Below are 17,443 nucleotides of genomic sequence, written 5' to 3'. Positions count from 1 at the left end.
CTCTGTGAGGCCAGGAACTTATGGAGACCGCATCTCAAACAAACAAAATACTTTTTTTTCCTTTTTCTTTTCTTTTTGGTTTTTCGAGATAGGGTCTCTCTGTGTAGCCCTGGCTGTCCTGGACTCGCTCTGTAGACCAGGCTGGCCTCGAACTCACAGAGACCCGCCTGCCTCTGCCTCCCGAGTGCTGCGATTAAAGGCGTGCGCCACCATACCCAGATCCTTTCTATTGAACTCCTTCTACCGGTCACACTAACTGGAACAATTTGCCTTCTGTTCCAAACTTTACTTTCCTATGCCTTTCCTCACTCCAAAACTGCCGCCGCCGCCGCAGCCACCGTTGCTTGGGGGTTTGGAGGCACACATGTGAAAGTCAAGGAACAATCTACAGGAGCCTGTTCTCTTCTTCCAACACATATTCCAAAAATTGAACTCTTAATTAGTCAGGCTTAGTGCCTGGTGCCTCCACACAGCGAACCATCTCATTAGCCCAGCATGCCTTTTGTTTTGGGTTTTTTGTTTGTTTGTTTTCAACAGGATTTCTCTGTGTAGCCTTGGCTGTCCTGGACTCACTTTGTAGACCAGGCTGTCCTTGAACTCATAGAGATCCTCCTGTCTCCACCTCCCTCGTGCTGGGATTACGGACATGTGCCACTGTTTTTTTGTTTGTTTTTTTGTTGTTGTCTGTTAGTTTGTTTTTATACAACGTTCTGCCTGCTTGTATGCCTGCCTGACAGAAGAGGGCACCAGATCACATTATAGATGGTTTTGAGCCACCATGTGGCTGCTGGGAATTAAATCCAGGACCTCTGGAAGAGCAGACAGTGCCTGAACCTTTGAGCCATCTCTCCAGCCCCCAACATGTTTTTCCCCCCTTTGAGACAGGGTTTCTCTGTGTAGCCTTGGCTGTCCTGGACTCACTTTGTAGACCAAGCTGTCCTAGAACTCACATCAATCTGCCTGTCTCTGCCTCCTGAGTGCTGGGAGTAAAGGTATGTGCCACCACGCCCAGCTTCCAACATGGTTTTAAAACAACCTCTATATCTGGTTCTGTTTTCACGGTATTCCATTGATTATTTATTTCCACAATCAAATCCCAATTAGCTCCTGTTAAGCAAAGGGTTCCATTAAAGAGGGACAAAAACAAAGGCCTGAGGCAGCCAGGGCTTGCCTGTACACTCAGACCAGTTTAGTAAAAGTCCACACCTTACAAAAAATAGCTTGCCAGTCTGCTGCAGTAAAGGGTAACTAGTTCTTCTGCATGCTGTTGAGGTTTTTCTTTTTGCTTTTATTTTAAATTATTACTCTAGCATGTGGATGCTGTGGAGACCAGAAGAGTGTGTTGGGGCCCAGGGCGGTGGTGGCGCACGCTGTGAGTTCGAGACCAGCCTGGTCTACAAAGCGAGTCCAGGATAGCTAAGCCAAGGCTACACAGAGAAAATCTGTCTTAAAAAAACCAAACCAAAACAAGAGAGTGTGTTGGCTCTCTAGGAGCTGGCTTTTCAGGCTCTTGTGTACCGGGAACAGAACTCGGGTGCTGTGGAAGAACAGCATGCGCTCTTAACCACGGAGCAACCCCTCCGGCTCCTCTGCATATTTGTGCCAGGAGATCTGCACCTGAACTTGACCAAATGTGCCTGAGTAAGGAAGCAAAGCCCTCAGTCATCTCTGCTGGGATAGACTTCTTCTTCTTCTTCTTCTTCTTCTTCTTCTTCTTCTTCTTCTTCTTCTTCTTCTTCTTCTTCTTCTTCTTCTTCTTCTTCTTGAGACAGGGTTTCTCTGTGTAACCTTGGCTGTCCTAGAGTCCCTTTGTAGACCAGGCTGGCCTCAAACTCACAGCGATCCACCTGCCTTTGCCTCCTGAGTGCTGGGAGGAACCGCCCTACCTGTGATAGTCTTCTTAGGAGCTGCTTTCAGACCTAAGCTCTTGGGTTCATCGTCATTAATACTACTTTCTGATAAGTAGTACCCTGAGAACAGTGCAGCCTTCAGAGTCTGTGCTGAAATCTGGCACCGCCCAGGGGCACCCTGACAGTCTTGTGAATATATCTAGCTTTGATTTTCTCAGAGAGAACCTCTCAATAGAAATTCAAGCTGCTAGCTGAACATGGAGGCGCATGCCTTAAATCCTAGCATCCAGGGGCCAGTGGCAGGTGGATCTCTGTGAGTTCAAGGCCAGACTGGTCTACAAAGTGAGTGCAGGACTCTCAGGGCTGGACTGTCATATGGAGAAACCCTGTCTCAGGAAAAATAAAAAGAAAGAAAGAAAGAAATTAATTCAAGCTGTTGCAAATTAGGCCCAAAGCTTTTTTTTTTTTTTTTTTTTTTTTTTTGAGACAGGGTCTCTCTATAGCACCGACTGTTCTAGAACTCACTATGTAGAGCAGGCTGTCCTTGAATTCCCAGATATCTATTTGCCTCTGCTGGGATTAAAGACATGTGCTGTAATAGAATACCTGGGCCGTGAAAAAAAGCTTTAATCTGCCAGGCGTGGTGGCGCACGCCTTTAATCCCAGCACTTGGGAGGCAGAGGCAGGCGGATCGCTGTGAGTTCAAGGCCAGCCTGGTCTACAAAGTGAGTCCAGGATGGCCAAGGCTACACAGAGAAACCCTGTCTCGAAAAACCGGAAAAAAAAAAAAAAAAAAAAAGTTTTAATCACCAGGCAGTAGTGGCACATGCCTTTAATCCCAGCATTCGGGAAGCAGAGGCAGGTGGATCTCTGTGAGTTCGAGGCCAGCCTGGTCTACAGTGCGAGTCCAGGACAGCCAAGGCTACAAAGAGAAACCCTGTCTCAACCCCCGCCCCAAAAAACCTTATCTACTTTGAATATCCAGTATTATTTTCTATTTTTGGTTGTTTGTTTAAGATTTTTTATTATGTATGCAGTGTTCTCCCTGCATGTACACCTTCATGCCAGAAGAGGGCATCAGATCACATTCTAGATGGTTCTGAGCCACCATGTGGTTGCTCAGAATGAAACTCAGGACCTCTGGAAGAGGAGTCAGTGCTCTTAACCTCTGAGCCATCTCTCTCCAGCCCATTTGTTTGTTTGTTTTGCTCGTTTTTAGAGCCAGGGTTTCTCTTAGTAGCCCTGGCTGACCAGTAACTCACTTTGTAGACCAGGCTGGTCTCGAACTCAGAGATGTGCCTACCTCTGCCTCCCAGGGCTTATTCAAGGCATGCACCACCATGACCAGCCATATGAAGTATTTCACAGAAGAAAAAGTAATCTACTTTATATACTCAGGTGAGATGGTGATGCAGGGCCTGAAATCCCAACTACTGAGGAAGCTGAGGCAGGAGAATCCAAAGTTCAAGGCCTGCCTAGGCAACTTAGTAAGAACCTGTCTCAAAATCAAAGTAAAAAATGGGCTGGGATACAACTTAGTGATACTGTTTGCCTAGCATGCATGACAAATCTCCAGTAGTGTAGTGGGAACAACAGTCCAGATATTTCTAAGTTGTTTTTCTGCTCCAGTTCCCTTAAAGAAAATTTAACTTAAATAGTTTAAAAGATGTATTTGTTTACTTATTCATTTAAAGCTGGTGAGTGAATTCACACATGGGTGCTATTCAGACATGGAAGCCAGAAGGTGGTGTCAAGTGCCCCAGATCACTCTCCACCTTGAAGCAGGGTCTCTCCCTGACCCTCAAGTAAGCTAGAAAGCACGACGCCCCAGGATCCTTCTGTCTCCCCTTGTCTCAGAGCTGGAGTTACCTATGCACAGGACACTCGTTTTCTTCTTTGTTTTTTGAGACAGGCCTGGTTGTCTTGGACTCACTTTGTAGACCAGGCTGTCCTGGAACTCACAGCGATCTGGCTGCCTCTGCCTCCCCAAGTGCTGGGATTAAAGGCGTGCGCCGCCTTATCAGGCCTGCTTTTTTTTTTTTTTTTTTTTTAATTCATCCCTGTATATACTGTATTTTGATCCTGTTTACCCCAAAACCCTCCTTTTTAAAAATTTTTTAAAAAACATAGTATTGGTTGTGAATTTCACATCATGCACCCTATCCCACTTATCTCCCCCTCCCCTGGGACCTCACCCTCTAACAGAGGGGGAAAAAAATCTCATTGTGGGAACTGTAGTGTGTGTCCCACATTACACCCTTTTGTCTACATTTCTTTGCTTGCAAATGTTCATTGTAATGACTTGTTGGTCTGGCAATAGGGCCCTGGCCTCTATCAATACTGGATCCTCACTGGATACCCTGGTGATGCCCTGCATCATGGAGCTCCTGTAATTTGGACGGGCCCCTTCGCACACTCCAGCAGTTCATTGATGGAGTGGGTGTTGAGGTGGGCCAACTCAAAGCCCTGGATCTGGGCTTGAGAGGTGTCTGAGGTAGTCAGCCTGTCCGCTCTCCTCTCACACCCTCAGGCTGGCTCACCAGCAACATCCCCACCACCCAAACCTGAGCCAGCTCTACCCTGCTGCCCAGGGGAGATGCAGCATCAAGGCTAGCTCTCCCATTTTCATGACCCTAGGGCCAGCCCTCCCACCTGTCATAGATGACAAGGGATGAGGAGTGCATCTCTCCCATGCCCACAAGGCCACAGGGCAGACAAGTTGCAAGTCCAGCAGCTCCTGTGGGGTCAGCTCTGCTGTCCTGCTGATTTGAGCAGCAGAGCCTGCTCTCCCTCAGCAAGAGCTATTAATCACTAAACCATTTCTTTAACCACTAAGTAGGTTAAATTTTTTTTTCTTTATTCTCTAACTGGATGTATAGACTGGCTTTAATAAAATTTCAGTGCTCAGAAGGCAGAGGCAAGGACTATGAGTTCAAAGCCAACCTGGTCAGACAAGGGAGACTTTGTCTCAAAAAAAAAAAAATACAATTTCAGGCTGGGTGTGGTGGTGATGCACGCCTTTGATTGCAGCACACGGGAGGAAGAAGCAGATGGATCTCTGAGTTTGAGGCTAATATGGTCTACAGAGCGAGTCAGGCCAGCCAAGGCGACACAGAGAGACTCTGTTGTGATGGTTATTCTTCATTGTCAATTTGACTAGATCTGGAATGAACCACAATCCAGAAATGGAGGGCACACCTGGACCTGGATCTTTTGGGGTGTGGGGGAGGGTTCGAGAAAGGGTTTCTCTGTGTAACCTTGACTGTTCTGGACTCGCTTTGTAGACCAGGCTGGCCTCAAACTCACAGCAATCCACCAGTCTCTGCCTCCTGAGTGTTGGGATTAAAGGCGTGTGCCACCACGCCTGGCTTGGAACCTGGATCTTGAGGCAGGAAGACAAGCCTTTGGCCCGGATCTTGATGTGGGATGGCACGTTTCACCCCACCCCCCACCCCGGAGCCAGACAGGGTTTCTCTGTGTATCCTTGGCTGTCCTGGACTCACTTTGTAGACCAGGCTGGCCTTGAACTCCACATGTTTTTGTTTGTTTGTTTAAGATTTATTTATTATTATGTATACAGTCTTCTGCTTGCATGTACACCTGCAGGGCAGAAGAGGGCACCAGATCTCATTATAGATGGTTGTGAGCCACCATGTTGGAAATGGAATTATGGAAGACTAGGCTGAACTCTTAACCTCTGAGCCATCTCTCCAACCAAGACACACGCCTTTAATCCAGATCTTGAGGCACACCTTTAATCTGGGCCACACCTACTTCTTTGGGATTCCAATTTATACAGAAGACCAACTGAAACACCCAGCCTCATGGCACTGAGCGACTACTAGATTCTTGGACTTTCCATTCACTGCTCGCCATTGTTGAGTTGTCTGTCTCTGTCTCAATATATATATTATATACCCTTGTATATATATTATATACCTTTGTATATTATATACATTTGTCTTGAAAAAACTCAAGGCACCCCCCTCAAAAGTCCTAAAAAAGAAATAAAATATCACTCTACAGGCTAGAACTATAATTTCAGTGGTAGAGCACTTGGCTACCATGACGGGGCATAATCCCCAACATTGTGAAAATAAGTAATAAATAAAATTATATTATGGAAGGGTCTATATGTAAGGCACAGTGTCAGATATTTCTTCTAAGAAAATACGAAGTATCATTGCTGCTTTAGAAGAGAGACGGGGCCATGGTCAGTTGTCCAGGCCAGCTTTGAACTCACTCTACACCCAAAGCTGCGTCACACTCAGGTTCCTGAGTGTTGGGGTCACTGACATATACTGCTGTATCACAACCAGCTCAAATGGTTTTGTTTTCAGTTGGATTCCGTCCCAGCAGCTGCTTACAGCAGTGGGTATTCCCTTCTGAGACCACACGGAGCACTTGCATTCCATGGGAAGGTTCGAGGCACCTGGTGCTACTGCCACAAATGACCAAGACTGTTCCTCAGAAATCGAAGAACTCATTATCACAAAGCAAGGCCACACACTGGTTTTCAACTTCTGAAAGTCACACTTTAAATTCTCAGTTCTGTGTTTCCATTTAGCAAAGACACCATAGAAAATTAATCATTGCATCTTCTCAGAAGGAAGAAAACAAATCAGTTCTTCATAAGAGTTTTTCTTTTTCTGGTGCCTTAAATGTCGATGATCACAAAAACCTCTGGCTTCTCTTCATTATAGACCTGCATTGCTGAGTATGTGATTGCTTTCACCTCTGTTCCCTAAAATTGGAGTTAAAAGAAAAAAGAAAGAAACTGCAATTACAATCTCTACCTCTAGCGGGAACTGGCAGAAAGTCAAACAATTACAGAACAAGAAACTGGTGGTTATAAGTCAGTCAGTAGAATGTGCTGGTGAGAGCGCAGCACACGGAGGGAGCACAGACCGTGGAGGAGGCGGCGCTAAGGCAGGCGCGGGCCCCAGTTGCTGGGGTTGTTTCTCAGTTATAAAGTGAGTCAGATCAAAGAACGCAAGTTTCCCAGGCTGGCCCAGGCCCCTGTCGTCCCCGCCTACTCCTTTATCACGTGACCTTGGCCCTGGCCCTCAGCCTTTTCTCTTTGGGGTTGTCTTTGCAGGTCTGGCTGGAGATCGGCACACGGTTTCCCAGGTCAGTGCTCTCCCAGGATTCTGACACCTGATATCCCCACACCCTGTCCCAGTTTAGAACAAAAGGATTACATGTCCTCTCAAGTTCTTTCCAACTAACATGAATCTATAATAATTCTGAGTGCCACACCACGTCCAGGGAATAGGAACTGGGCACCTGCTAGCTCTACTGTACGCAGACCAGATGCTGCAGCAGATGAATGATGGCCGTCTCTGCTGTCACCACCTAAGTCAAAACAAAACAAAACAACGCCCCCAAAAACCCAAACAACCAAAAACCTAAAGCTTATTTTCACACACAGACATGTGACGTAAGAAGGGACAAAATGCTCTCAATGGCTAGACATTTGAACATACCTGAGGGTGCTTGGACAATGAAAATTCTTCTCCCCACCTTGAGAAGGAAAGTAAGAGCATAATTATTATTTCTATAATTTTCTACTTTTATTTTATTCTTCACATGTTAAATGCCATCTCCAAGTGGAGGATGAGAGAGAGATGGCAGGAGCCGGAATAAATGGCACAGGCTCCAATTATTGTTGCTAGGGAGACTGGCATGAAGCTGAGCACATTTAGTCCCAGCACTGGGAGGCAGAGGCAGGTGGATCCCTGAGTTCGAGGCCAGCCTGGTCTACAGAGCAAGTTGCATGAGAACCAGTGCTACACAGAGAAACCCAACCTTGAAAAACCCAAAAACACAACTGGAATCATCTAAACTGAGCTCAGATACTAATTGTAAATATAATTTCCCTTTTCAAGACAGGGTCTCTCTGTGTAGCCTTGGCTGTCCTGCACTCACACTGTAGACCAGTCTGGCCTTGAACTCACAGCAATCCGCCTGCTTCTGCCTCCCGAGTGCTGGGGTAAATATAAGTTTTTTTCATCATAAAAATAATTGAGGGCTGGAGAGATGGTTCAGGGTTAAGAGCACTGGCTGCTCGGCCTGCAAAGCCTAGCCCCGCACAACGCTCACTGAGTTCAGTGAAGAACACATTCTATCATCTTTCATGACTGGCTACTTAACTAGTTTCAAAACTTACCCAATTGATCGTAGCTTGAAATTTTTTTGATCAATATTAAGGACTTTCACTTCCTAAAGAGGAAAAAGATGTTATTTAAACATTTTTTGAGACAATGTCTTACATAACTCATGTTAGCCTTAACCTTGCCTGACCTAACACTGGCCATGTAGACTAGGCTGGCCTAGCTCACAGGGTCCCTCATGGCTCCGCCTCCTCAGCGCTGGGATGGACAGGGTAAGTTCCATTGTGTTGGCCTAGGGAGGTTTCTTCAGCCCTTAGAAGATGCTCTTATACAATTCTGACACCAAATACTAGTTGGAGATCTAAGTTAAAAAACAACAACATACACCTAACAAAATAGGTTAATCAATAAGGACTTACAGGGAGCTGGAGAAATCGCTCAGCAGTTAAGAGCACTGGCTGCTCTTGCCAAGGACCCAGGTTTGATTCCAAGCACCAATGATAGCTCACAATTGTTTGCGACTACAGTACCAGGGGCTATGGTGCCCCCTTCTGGCCTCCATTGGCACTGCATGCACATAGTACACAGATATGCATGCAGGCAATATAAACATACATACATACATACGTTAAAAATAAAACATTTTATTTAAAAACCCTGTAATTTATACAAATCAATATTACCTCATAGCTATATGGACTGCTTTTTGGATCATATACCTTATCTTTAATTATTTGTTCAATTTCAAAGTAAGAACCAAGAGCCTACTTCTTAGAAAAAAGAAGAGAGAAAGCCCTGTGCTTACCCGCGGTATGAAGTACTCGTCAGCACTGAACTTGTAAAGCCACTCGTCCAAAAAGTGAAACAGCAGAGACTGCAAGTCGTCTCCTGCACAGGGTCAAAGGGCACGGCGAGTGGTTAGCAGCTGGCTCTAAAGGCTGCAGTACAGTCAAGTTCTTCGGCTCACTGTTGTTCTGGGTACCCAGGGCATGCAGAACAATGTCTCCCCATTCAGTGATTTCTCTGTGCCAATAAATCAGTTACCTTGGGTTTCTACTTCTACCGTTTGGAGGGGTTCCACGGTGCCAGTGTCTGTCATGTAACCAAACATGGCCATGGCACACTGCTCAAAGGCTTCCTCCAGGGTATCCCCCCATGCATGTAACCTAAATGTTAAAGTTAAAGTTGAAACAAATAAAAGTACAAGGGAAAATAGTGTGCTCACAATATAAGCCACTACGAGAAATTCCACAGCAAAGTCAAAAGAAAACTATTTGATAAATATAAAACTAAATGTCTAACTTAAAGGCACCCAAATTGGATGCATTTAAACCATCATTTTGCATTTAAAACATAACTAAATAAGAGGAGAAATACCCTTGGGCCAGCAAGTTGGGTCAGTGGGTAAAGATTCTTGCCACCAAGCTTGACACTGGTCACAGGAAAGAGGCGACTCCCCCAATTTGTCTTCTGACCTCCACACATACATTGTGGCACAAAGGTCTTCTACACACACACACACACACACACACACACACCCTCACATACAAAATAAAATGTAATTATATAATAGGGCCATCCCAACACTGAGGAGGCAGAGGAAGGTGGACCTGTATGAGTTTGAGGCCAGCCTGGTCTATATAATAAATTGCAGGCCAACAAGGGTTACACAGTGAGACCCTGTCTCAAAAAAAAAAAAAAGGTAAAGGCTGGAGAGATGGCTCAGTGGTTAAGTGCACTTGTCGTTCTTGCAGAGGACCCAGGTTCTAGTCCCAGCACCCACACGGCGACTCACACCCATCTATAACTCCAGTCCCATATGACAACCTCTTCTGACCTCAGGCTCCGGCACACACATGGTGTACCCACATACATGCAGGCAAAGTATCCATACGCGTAAGATAATATGAACAATGTTAAAAACACAAATGTAGCTAAATTTTTTATTAAAAAATTTAAAGACATAGTTTCAAGGAACAGCACTCTTTGTACTCACTGGACGTCAGCCGTATGATCCAAATCTGAGGGAGAAAGGGGAAAATTATGTGTAAGTCAGTGGACTTGATTCTCAAATCACAGCCAGGCAGTAGGCAAAAACAGCAGGAAACGACTCCAGTGCTACTCACTGAGAGCCTCATCCCAGCTGGACATCAGGCTCACACCTCTAACTTAGTACCTAAGAGGCTAAGGCCGGGGGATCACAGCTTCCAGCCCCGGTCACCAGGCACACAGCAATACCTCAAACCCATCCATCCACCCATTCATTTTTGAGACAGGGTTTTTCTGTGTAGCCTTGGCTGGCCTGGAACTCACTCAGTAAACCAGGCTGGCCCCGAACTCACAGAGATCCACCTGCCTCTGCCTCCCGAGTGCTGGGATTAAAGGGGTGTGCCACCACTGCCTGGCAACAACACTCCATCTTTAAGAAAGAAAGAAAAAGAATGGCAAGGGGATGACTCAGGGGCTAAAAGCACTTGTTGTCCTGGACCACATAGTGGAAGGAGAAAACTGTCCTTTGGCGTCCATACTTACACTGTGGCAGCATACATATGCGTCCTCCTCCCGCTTCTTTATGCGTGTGTGTGTGTGTGTGTGTGTGTGTGTGTGTGTGTGTGTTCTCATTTATTTCTCCTTATAAGGATCAAAGTAAATCATTTGGTAAAGTTGGTGTGAGTATTTCCCCCCCAAGAAGCTCATTCATTATGGTCATGTATAAAATTCAATGAGTACTGATTTCCATATGAGGTTGGGGTATAAAAACCAAGGCTCTTTCCCAGTCCTTTCTGGGAAGGTCTGCTGTATGCAGACCGCATGCCTTCCTAGGCCTCTAGGCTGAGAGTCGTACCAAACGATAAGACTTCTGTCTGATTCATCCATCGGAAGGTAACTCCCGTGAAGGAGGAGTGCAACTGTACAAGGACAGAGGCAGGGCGTGCTCACCACGCACAGCCCTAACTGTAGCTCTGCAGTGCCCGTGATAGGAAAAGCACTAAGGGAAATGCTGGGATTCAAGGCCAGAGCTGGGTCCTGAACTGAGCATGCGCAGAGGAACAGCTTCTGCAGCAAGTGCTCCACTTCTTACACACACACACACACACACACACACACACACACACACACACACTCAGTAGATAAAAGTGCATGCTGTGTAAGGCAATATGACAAGAGTTCTGATCTATGTCAGAAACCATGTCAAAGTCGGACACAGCAGCACAAGCGTCTATTATCCTAACATGCTTACAGGAAATAGGAGAAAACAAGAATTTTTAGAGGTTCTCAGCCTGTGAGTCGCCTACAACCATAGGAAACCACAGATATTTACGTTATGACTTATAACAGTGGCAAAATTACAGTTATGAAATAACTTTATGGTTGGGGGTCACCACAACATGAGGAAGCGTATTAAAGTGTCACAGCACTCGGAAGGTCGGGAACCTGCTCTAGCTGTTCCTGGGTCAGCTAGCCTGTCTTACCAATGGCCACAACCCCTTGTCTCAAAGAAGGCAGAGAAGGGCTGGAGAGCTGGCTCAAGAGGTTAAGAGCACCGTCTGCTCTTCCAAAGGTCCTGAGTTCAATTCCCAGCAACCACATGGTGGTTCACAACGATCTATACTGAGATCTGGTGCCCTCTTCTGGTTTGCAGGTGTACATGTATAAATAATAAATATCTTTAAAAAAAAAGGCAGAGAAGTAAGGACTGACATCCAAGGCTCTCCTGACTTGTATGCACGTGTGCCCTCACACTCATGAGCATGCATATACACACTGACACATCACACATATGAAAGAAAGTTAAAGCAAACAAAAAAAGATGATGCTGGAGAGATGGTTCTCTGCTTAGGGACACTTGCTGCTCTTGCAGAGGATAGGGACTTGGTTTCCAGCACCAAACAGTAGCGCACAATCACTTGAAACTGCAGTTCTAGGGGAGCTGACGGGCACTAGGCATGCACCCGGTGCACATGTATATATCCCTCAAAACACTAAAACACACAAAAAATAAACAAATCTTTAGAATCAGAAAAAAATCCTTTAAAAATAAGAAAACCTGAGTCAGAGTTTTGCTATGTTGTTACTCCATAAAGTTAACTCTTTCCTAGTATTATTTTAAAAACAAAACAACCTATTCTTTAGACTTTTTGGGGGGGTGGTTTCGAGACAGGGTTTCTCTGTGTAGCCTTGGCTGTCCTACACTCACTTTGTAGACCAGGCTGGCCTCGAACTCACAGCGATCCGCCTGCCTCTGCCCCGCCCCCCCCCCCCCCCCCCCCCCCCCGCCGAGTGTTGGGATCAAAGGCATGCGCCACTGCTGCGGCTAGACTCATGTTTAAATGAACAATAATTTAAGTCACTTTCCTTTGGTTTTAGAGACATGGTCTCCCTGTGCACTTTAGGCTGGTCTAATCCTTCTGCCTCAACCTCTATCTGGAGTGCTGGGATTACAAGCACGCGCCACCAGGACAAGCTTCTTCTAGGCGCCCTAAAAACATCTAAGTGGTGTGCAGCAATGGGTTCGTTCCTGCAGTCCTAGCTACTCTGAATTTGAATCTTGAGGATCACCCGAGCCCAGTTCAAGGCTACACTGTGTGACACCGCAAAGCGCATGTGCATCAGATATCTTCTGATATATTAGTCTCTCAGCAAATATTTCCTGACAGCAGCTGCTTTGCCTGACTAGCTAGTCCAATTCTGAATACAAAATAAACTATTTTGGAAGGCCAATTCCAAGACGTACAATGAGTGTTCCCTGCTGTTCCCACAGGAAGGACCAGACGCCAGCAGCTCTCCTGCATGCCTCACCACGACTGCCATCACCTCCTTTCCAGTCTGTCCTTTGCAGTTCACTATGTAGACCAGGTGACAGATCCTCTGGCCTCTGTCTCCTGAGTGTGAGGGTAAGGATGCGTACCACAGCAACCAGCAGTTCTTCCCACTAGCAGGGATCCTCAGAGGTCACTTAATGTGAAATCCCTTGACTTTCAAGAAAAAACCTGAGGGCTGGCGGTGTGGCCCAGGCAGGGTACTTGTCTGATATGTTATACTGAGCAGGAAACAGAAAGCAAAGCAACGAGAAGGAAAGGATGAAGAAGCGGAGAGAAACCTGAAGTGCACAGAGAACGTGTGGCTATTTTTAGACTACAGCATTGTTTAGAAGTAGAGAGGTACGGCCGGGCGTGGTGGCGCACGCCTTTAATCCCAGCGCTCTGGAGGCAGAGGCAGGTGGATCGCTGTGAGTTTGAGGCCAGCCTGGTCTACAAAGGGAGTCCAGGACAGCCAGGGTCACACACACAGAGACTCTGTCTCGAAAAAATTTAAAAAATAAATAAATAAAATAAAAAACAACAAACAAAAAGAAGTAGAGAGGTACTTAAACACTTTTTCGAGACTTAGGCAGGAGGATCGCCAGTTTGAGGCCAGTCTGGTATATGTACTGAGCTCAAATACCGAGGTATATAGAACCCCATGTTTCCAAACAACATGGACCCCAATGAAACTCATTTTAAAAGGAGTTGGGGCTGGGAATGGAGGTCAGTGGTGGAGTGCTTACCGTGAATTCAATTCCTGCTACAACAAATTAAATAAATAAATAATCATAACTATTATACGCATTAACACAAATCTCAAAATAATGCTGGGAACTGCAAAACTTTTAGGATGTAACAGCTTTCTCAGAGCACCTGCATCTGAACAAGCTCTAGCACGGGTTCCAATAGCATAAGGCCACATCCCTAGGATAGAGCAGAAGTCTTAGTTAAAATGCTAGCCTGAGAAAAGCCTGGTAACGGTTATAGAATTCCCTCTTTGTTCTAGCCAATACTTAGAGGAGGCTCTTTTTTTTTTTTTTTTTTTTTTTTAAGATTTTGCTTTTATTTATTTATTTATTTTTAATTTATATGTGTTGATGTAAGGGTATCAGATCTTGGAGTTACAGACAGTTGTGAGCTGCCATGTGGGCACTGGGAATTGAACCCGGGTCCTTTGGAAGAGCAGGCAGTGCTCTTAACCACTGAGCCATCTCTCCAGCCCCAGGAGGCTCTTAATCTCCCTATTTTACAGCAAGTAGCAAAAAGTTTTAAAATTGTAAATATGTATCCTCTCCAACTCTGAAGAATCTTCAAGGCCCTAGTTCTTTGAAATGTTATCACGCCCACAGCCCAGGGCCTCTTGTCTCTGGTCTGTGGGAGGCTAGGACCCGGCTTCCAAAACTACTGGGGGCCCTTGGCCTTGCTGCAGCTACAGCAATCACAGTGACTAATCCTTTGTACTTTGTCACTTCTCCTTGTTAAAAAACAAAAAACTCCTCAATCTCTGTGTGAACTGGAATGGATCTCAGCTTTTTTTTTTTCTTCTTCTTCCCTGAGACATAGTTTCTGTTTTAGCCCTGGTTTGTCCTGGAACTCTCTTTGTAGACCTGGCTGGCCTCAGACTCACAGAGATCCACCTGCGGGTCTCATCCTCCTGCCTCGATGATCTCCGTCTGAGTGCTGGGATTAAAGGCATGCGCCACCGCTGCCCAGCTTGACTCTCAGCTCTTTCAGCATCAGTAGTTCTGTGCTCACTCAGCTGAGTCTGCCTGCGTTATCTTTGATGGGGTGATGGAGCCAGAAGTGAAGGACCCAGAGCACCAGGCCATTCCCGTGAACCTCTAACCCAAAAACCATGCTCCAGAAATACAGAATAGAGCACCGCTGGCTTCCGGGGTGACAGGCTGGAAAGGAGCTGAGGGAGCTTCCTAGGCGCCAGGAACTAGGGCTGTTTGCACAGCACATCTGGTTAGTAGGCATAATAACTGGGCAGCTGTGGTGGCTCAAGTCCGTGATTGCAGCACCAGGGAGGATGGGTCTAAGTTCAGTCCACCTGGTGAGTTGCAGGCCAGTGGGGGTCAGAGAGGAACAAAAAAGAAAAGTACTTAACATTTTACTCCAGTATATGTAAATTACACTCAATTCTTTTTTTAAAAATTTAAAGGCCCGGCATGGTGGCGCGCAGGCCTGTAATCCCTGCACTCGGGAGGCAGAGGCAGGTGGAGCATTGTGAGTTCGAGGCCAGCCTGGTCAACAAAGTTGAGTCCAGGACAGCTAAGGCTACATACACAGAGAAACCCTGTCTCGGGGGAAAAATTTTTTTAAAAAGATGACATGCTTTTGGCCGCAGCAGCCATCTTGCAGTAACTGGCCAAAATGAGGAACAGGAAGGGAAAGAGCAGGGGCGCCTGCTGTGTGTTCTCCAGGCCTTTTAGGAAGTATGGAGTTGTTCATTTGGCCACATACATGCGAATCTACAAGAAGGGTGATATTGTAGACATCAGGGAATGGGCGCTGTTCAAAGAGGAATGCCCCATACGTGTTACCACGGCAAAACCGGGAGAGTCTACAGTGTCACCCAGCACGCTGTGGGCATCACTGTGAACAAGCAGGTTAAGGGCAAGATTCTCGCCAAGAGCATCGACGTGCGCATCGAGCACATCGAGCGCTCTGCGAGCAGGCATGGCTTCCTGACGCGTGTGAAGGAGAAGGACCAGAAAAAGAAGGAAGCCAAGGAGGAGGGCACCTGGGTCAGCTGAAGCGCCAGCCTGCGCCACCCAGAGAGCAACGCACTTCGTGAGGACTAACAGGAGGGAGCCTGCGCTGCTGGAGCCCGTTCTGTACAAATTCATGGCCCAATGTGCAAAAGAAATAAAGGACCTGGACTGTAAAAAATAAAAATAAAAATAAAAGATGATACATTGCTATACAGGGTGGTTCTCAAAGTATTTCACCTCAGGAACCCTCCACTGATCTAGCATGCTAAAGACACAGGAGTTTTCTATTTCTAAGACAGGATCTTACTCTGTAGCCCTGGCTGTCCCCTGGAACTCACTCTGTAGACCAGGCTGGCCTCAAACTCAGAGATCCTACTGCCTCTACCACTTGGGTGATGGATCAAAGGTGTGGAGGCTGACGCAAGAGCTTAAAAAAAAACAAACAAACCAAAAACAACCTCAAAACACTCATTTAAAAATAACAATAACTTTCCGGGTGGTGGTGGCACAGGGTTAGGGTTGGGGCGCATGCCTTTAATCCCAGCACTTGGGAGGTAGAGTTAGGTGGATCTCTGTGAGTTCAAGGCCAGGCTGGTCTACACAGAGAGTTCCAGGACAGCCAGAGCTGTTACACAGAGAAACACTGTCTCAAAAAACCAAAATAAATAAATACATAAATAAAATAAAAAATAACAATAACTCAGCAATTGAGATGTAATCTGAATAAATTAACTCAATAAAATTAAAAAAAAGAAAAAAACAACTAATTCAATTAACAAGTTATAGTTCTATAAAAAAAAACTATAGTCAAAACCTTAGTTTTTTAATTTAAAAAATTTTTAGCGTGATGCAATATATTCATTAAGTTTTAGTACATAATAAAATCCAACCTTGGGCTGTGGACACACCCACACACCACACACCCACATATACACGCACGCACCCAAGATATTTCTCAATTAATTTTTCAGTCCTCTAAAGTGGTCATACTATTCCATTACTAGGAGAAACTCGAGGTCGACAACCAAGAAAACGCTTGCAAATACAACTAGCACACAACTATAGCTTAAAAAGATAAATGTAGGCAAAGCGCTATACTACTGAACTATTAACCCAAAGAAAGATAAACGTGATTCAGGCACACGTGGGCGTTTAGGAGAACGAGGGGTTGAGGGTGGGCGCCGAGCCTCAAGCTTCTTTATCCTCGAATAAGGTGATCGTTTTCTTCACTTTCCTCCTAAATGAGGTACAATACGGGGCACACTGAGATTATGCCAGGAGCACCTGTGGGGCACAGAAATGGGCGAGGCAGGAAGCTGCAGGTAAGCAGCCGAGGTTGCCGGTGTGCAAGAGACCTTGAGCCACCTACTCACATTCATACTTCCGATTGACTGGAGGATACTTGTCCTTGATCGCTTTCTGTTCCTCCGTCAAATTGTAATCTCTAACATCTTCCTCTTCTTGAGCCATGATCGCAGACTTGAGGACTCTACTTCCGCCCTTCATCAGCTAAACTTCGGCCCTGCGCCATGACTTCCGCCCTACACCCCACCCCCTTGACAGCCAGCCTAAAAGGACCAGGACTCCATTCTTGGAGCTCGCGGAAGGATATCATCGCTTGCGACTTCCAGCCTAGGTCCTGCCGCTTTCATAGCCATGTTTTTCTAGACCAAGTGCCCTATTTTCTGCACTTACTACTACTGGATCTTTCTAAAAATTAAAGGAGTAAGTTAAAAGGCACCTTGCATTAGGCACCTGTAAGTCTAAACGGTGATGCATTTTTTTTTCCCCCCTCGTCTGGTCCTCGGAGTTGCTAAACTAGATCCGGAAATTTCTTTCGCTACGCTGAGGGAGTCGTTATCATAACGGCACTCTTAGGAAAATGGCTGCACACGAGCGTGTTGGGAGATGGGGGGGGGCGTGTCACGTGACCCGCAGGGAACAGTCCCAGCGGGCGG

At 46.0% G+C, this 17,443-nt stretch overlaps 1 protein-coding gene across 2 annotated transcripts; it reads right to left on the bottom strand.

The window, feature by feature from the left end:
* Nucleotides 1–6,313: 6,313 nt before the first annotated feature.
* On the bottom strand, nucleotides 6,314–17,271 carry Zbtb8os (zinc finger and BTB domain containing 8 opposite strand). 2 transcript variants are annotated; one of them, XM_051171743.1, is made up of 7 exons: nucleotides 16,859–17,262; nucleotides 9,960–9,984; nucleotides 9,008–9,129; nucleotides 8,769–8,851; nucleotides 8,020–8,072; nucleotides 7,337–7,373; nucleotides 6,314–6,594 (listed from the first exon to the last, which is right to left on the bottom strand). In XM_051171743.1, exons 1-7 carry the CDS (start codon nucleotides 16,989–16,991, stop codon nucleotides 6,508–6,510), a joined length of 540 nt encoding a protein of 179 aa, XP_051027700.1. In that variant the 5' UTR covers nucleotides 16,992–17,262; the 3' UTR covers nucleotides 6,314–6,507. The 2 variants fall into 2 exon arrangements, with proteins under 2 accessions (XP_051027700.1, XP_051027701.1); XM_051171744.1 differs by lacking the exon at nucleotides 8,020–8,072 and having other exon boundaries at nucleotides 16,859–17,271.
* Between the last annotated feature and the right edge of the window lie 172 nt (nucleotides 17,272–17,443).

The sequence above is a fragment of the Acomys russatus genome, chromosome 29 (genome assembly GCF_903995435.1).
Source record: "Acomys russatus chromosome 29, mAcoRus1.1, whole genome shotgun sequence".
Classification (NCBI taxonomy): Eukaryota; Metazoa; Chordata; class Mammalia; order Rodentia; family Muridae; genus Acomys; species Acomys russatus.
The sequence above is the reverse complement of the archived record's forward strand: the minus strand, read 5'-3'. Positions and strand labels throughout refer to the sequence as shown.

Excerpts from the sequence above, each read along its gene's own strand:
- Zbtb8os (XM_051171743.1), bottom strand. The coding sequence starts at position 16,991 with ATGAAGGGCGGAAGTAGAGTCCTCAAGTCTGCGATCATGGCTCAAGAA. Across the intron at positions 9,130-9,959 it reads GATCATACGGCTGACGTCCA|GTTACATGCATGGGGGGATA; the intron begins GTGAGTACAAAG and ends TTTAACATTTAG. Across the intron at positions 8,073-8,768 it reads ACGAGTACTTCATACCGCGG|GAAGTGAAAGTCCTTAATAT; the intron begins GTAAGCACAGGG and ends TTTCCTCTTTAG.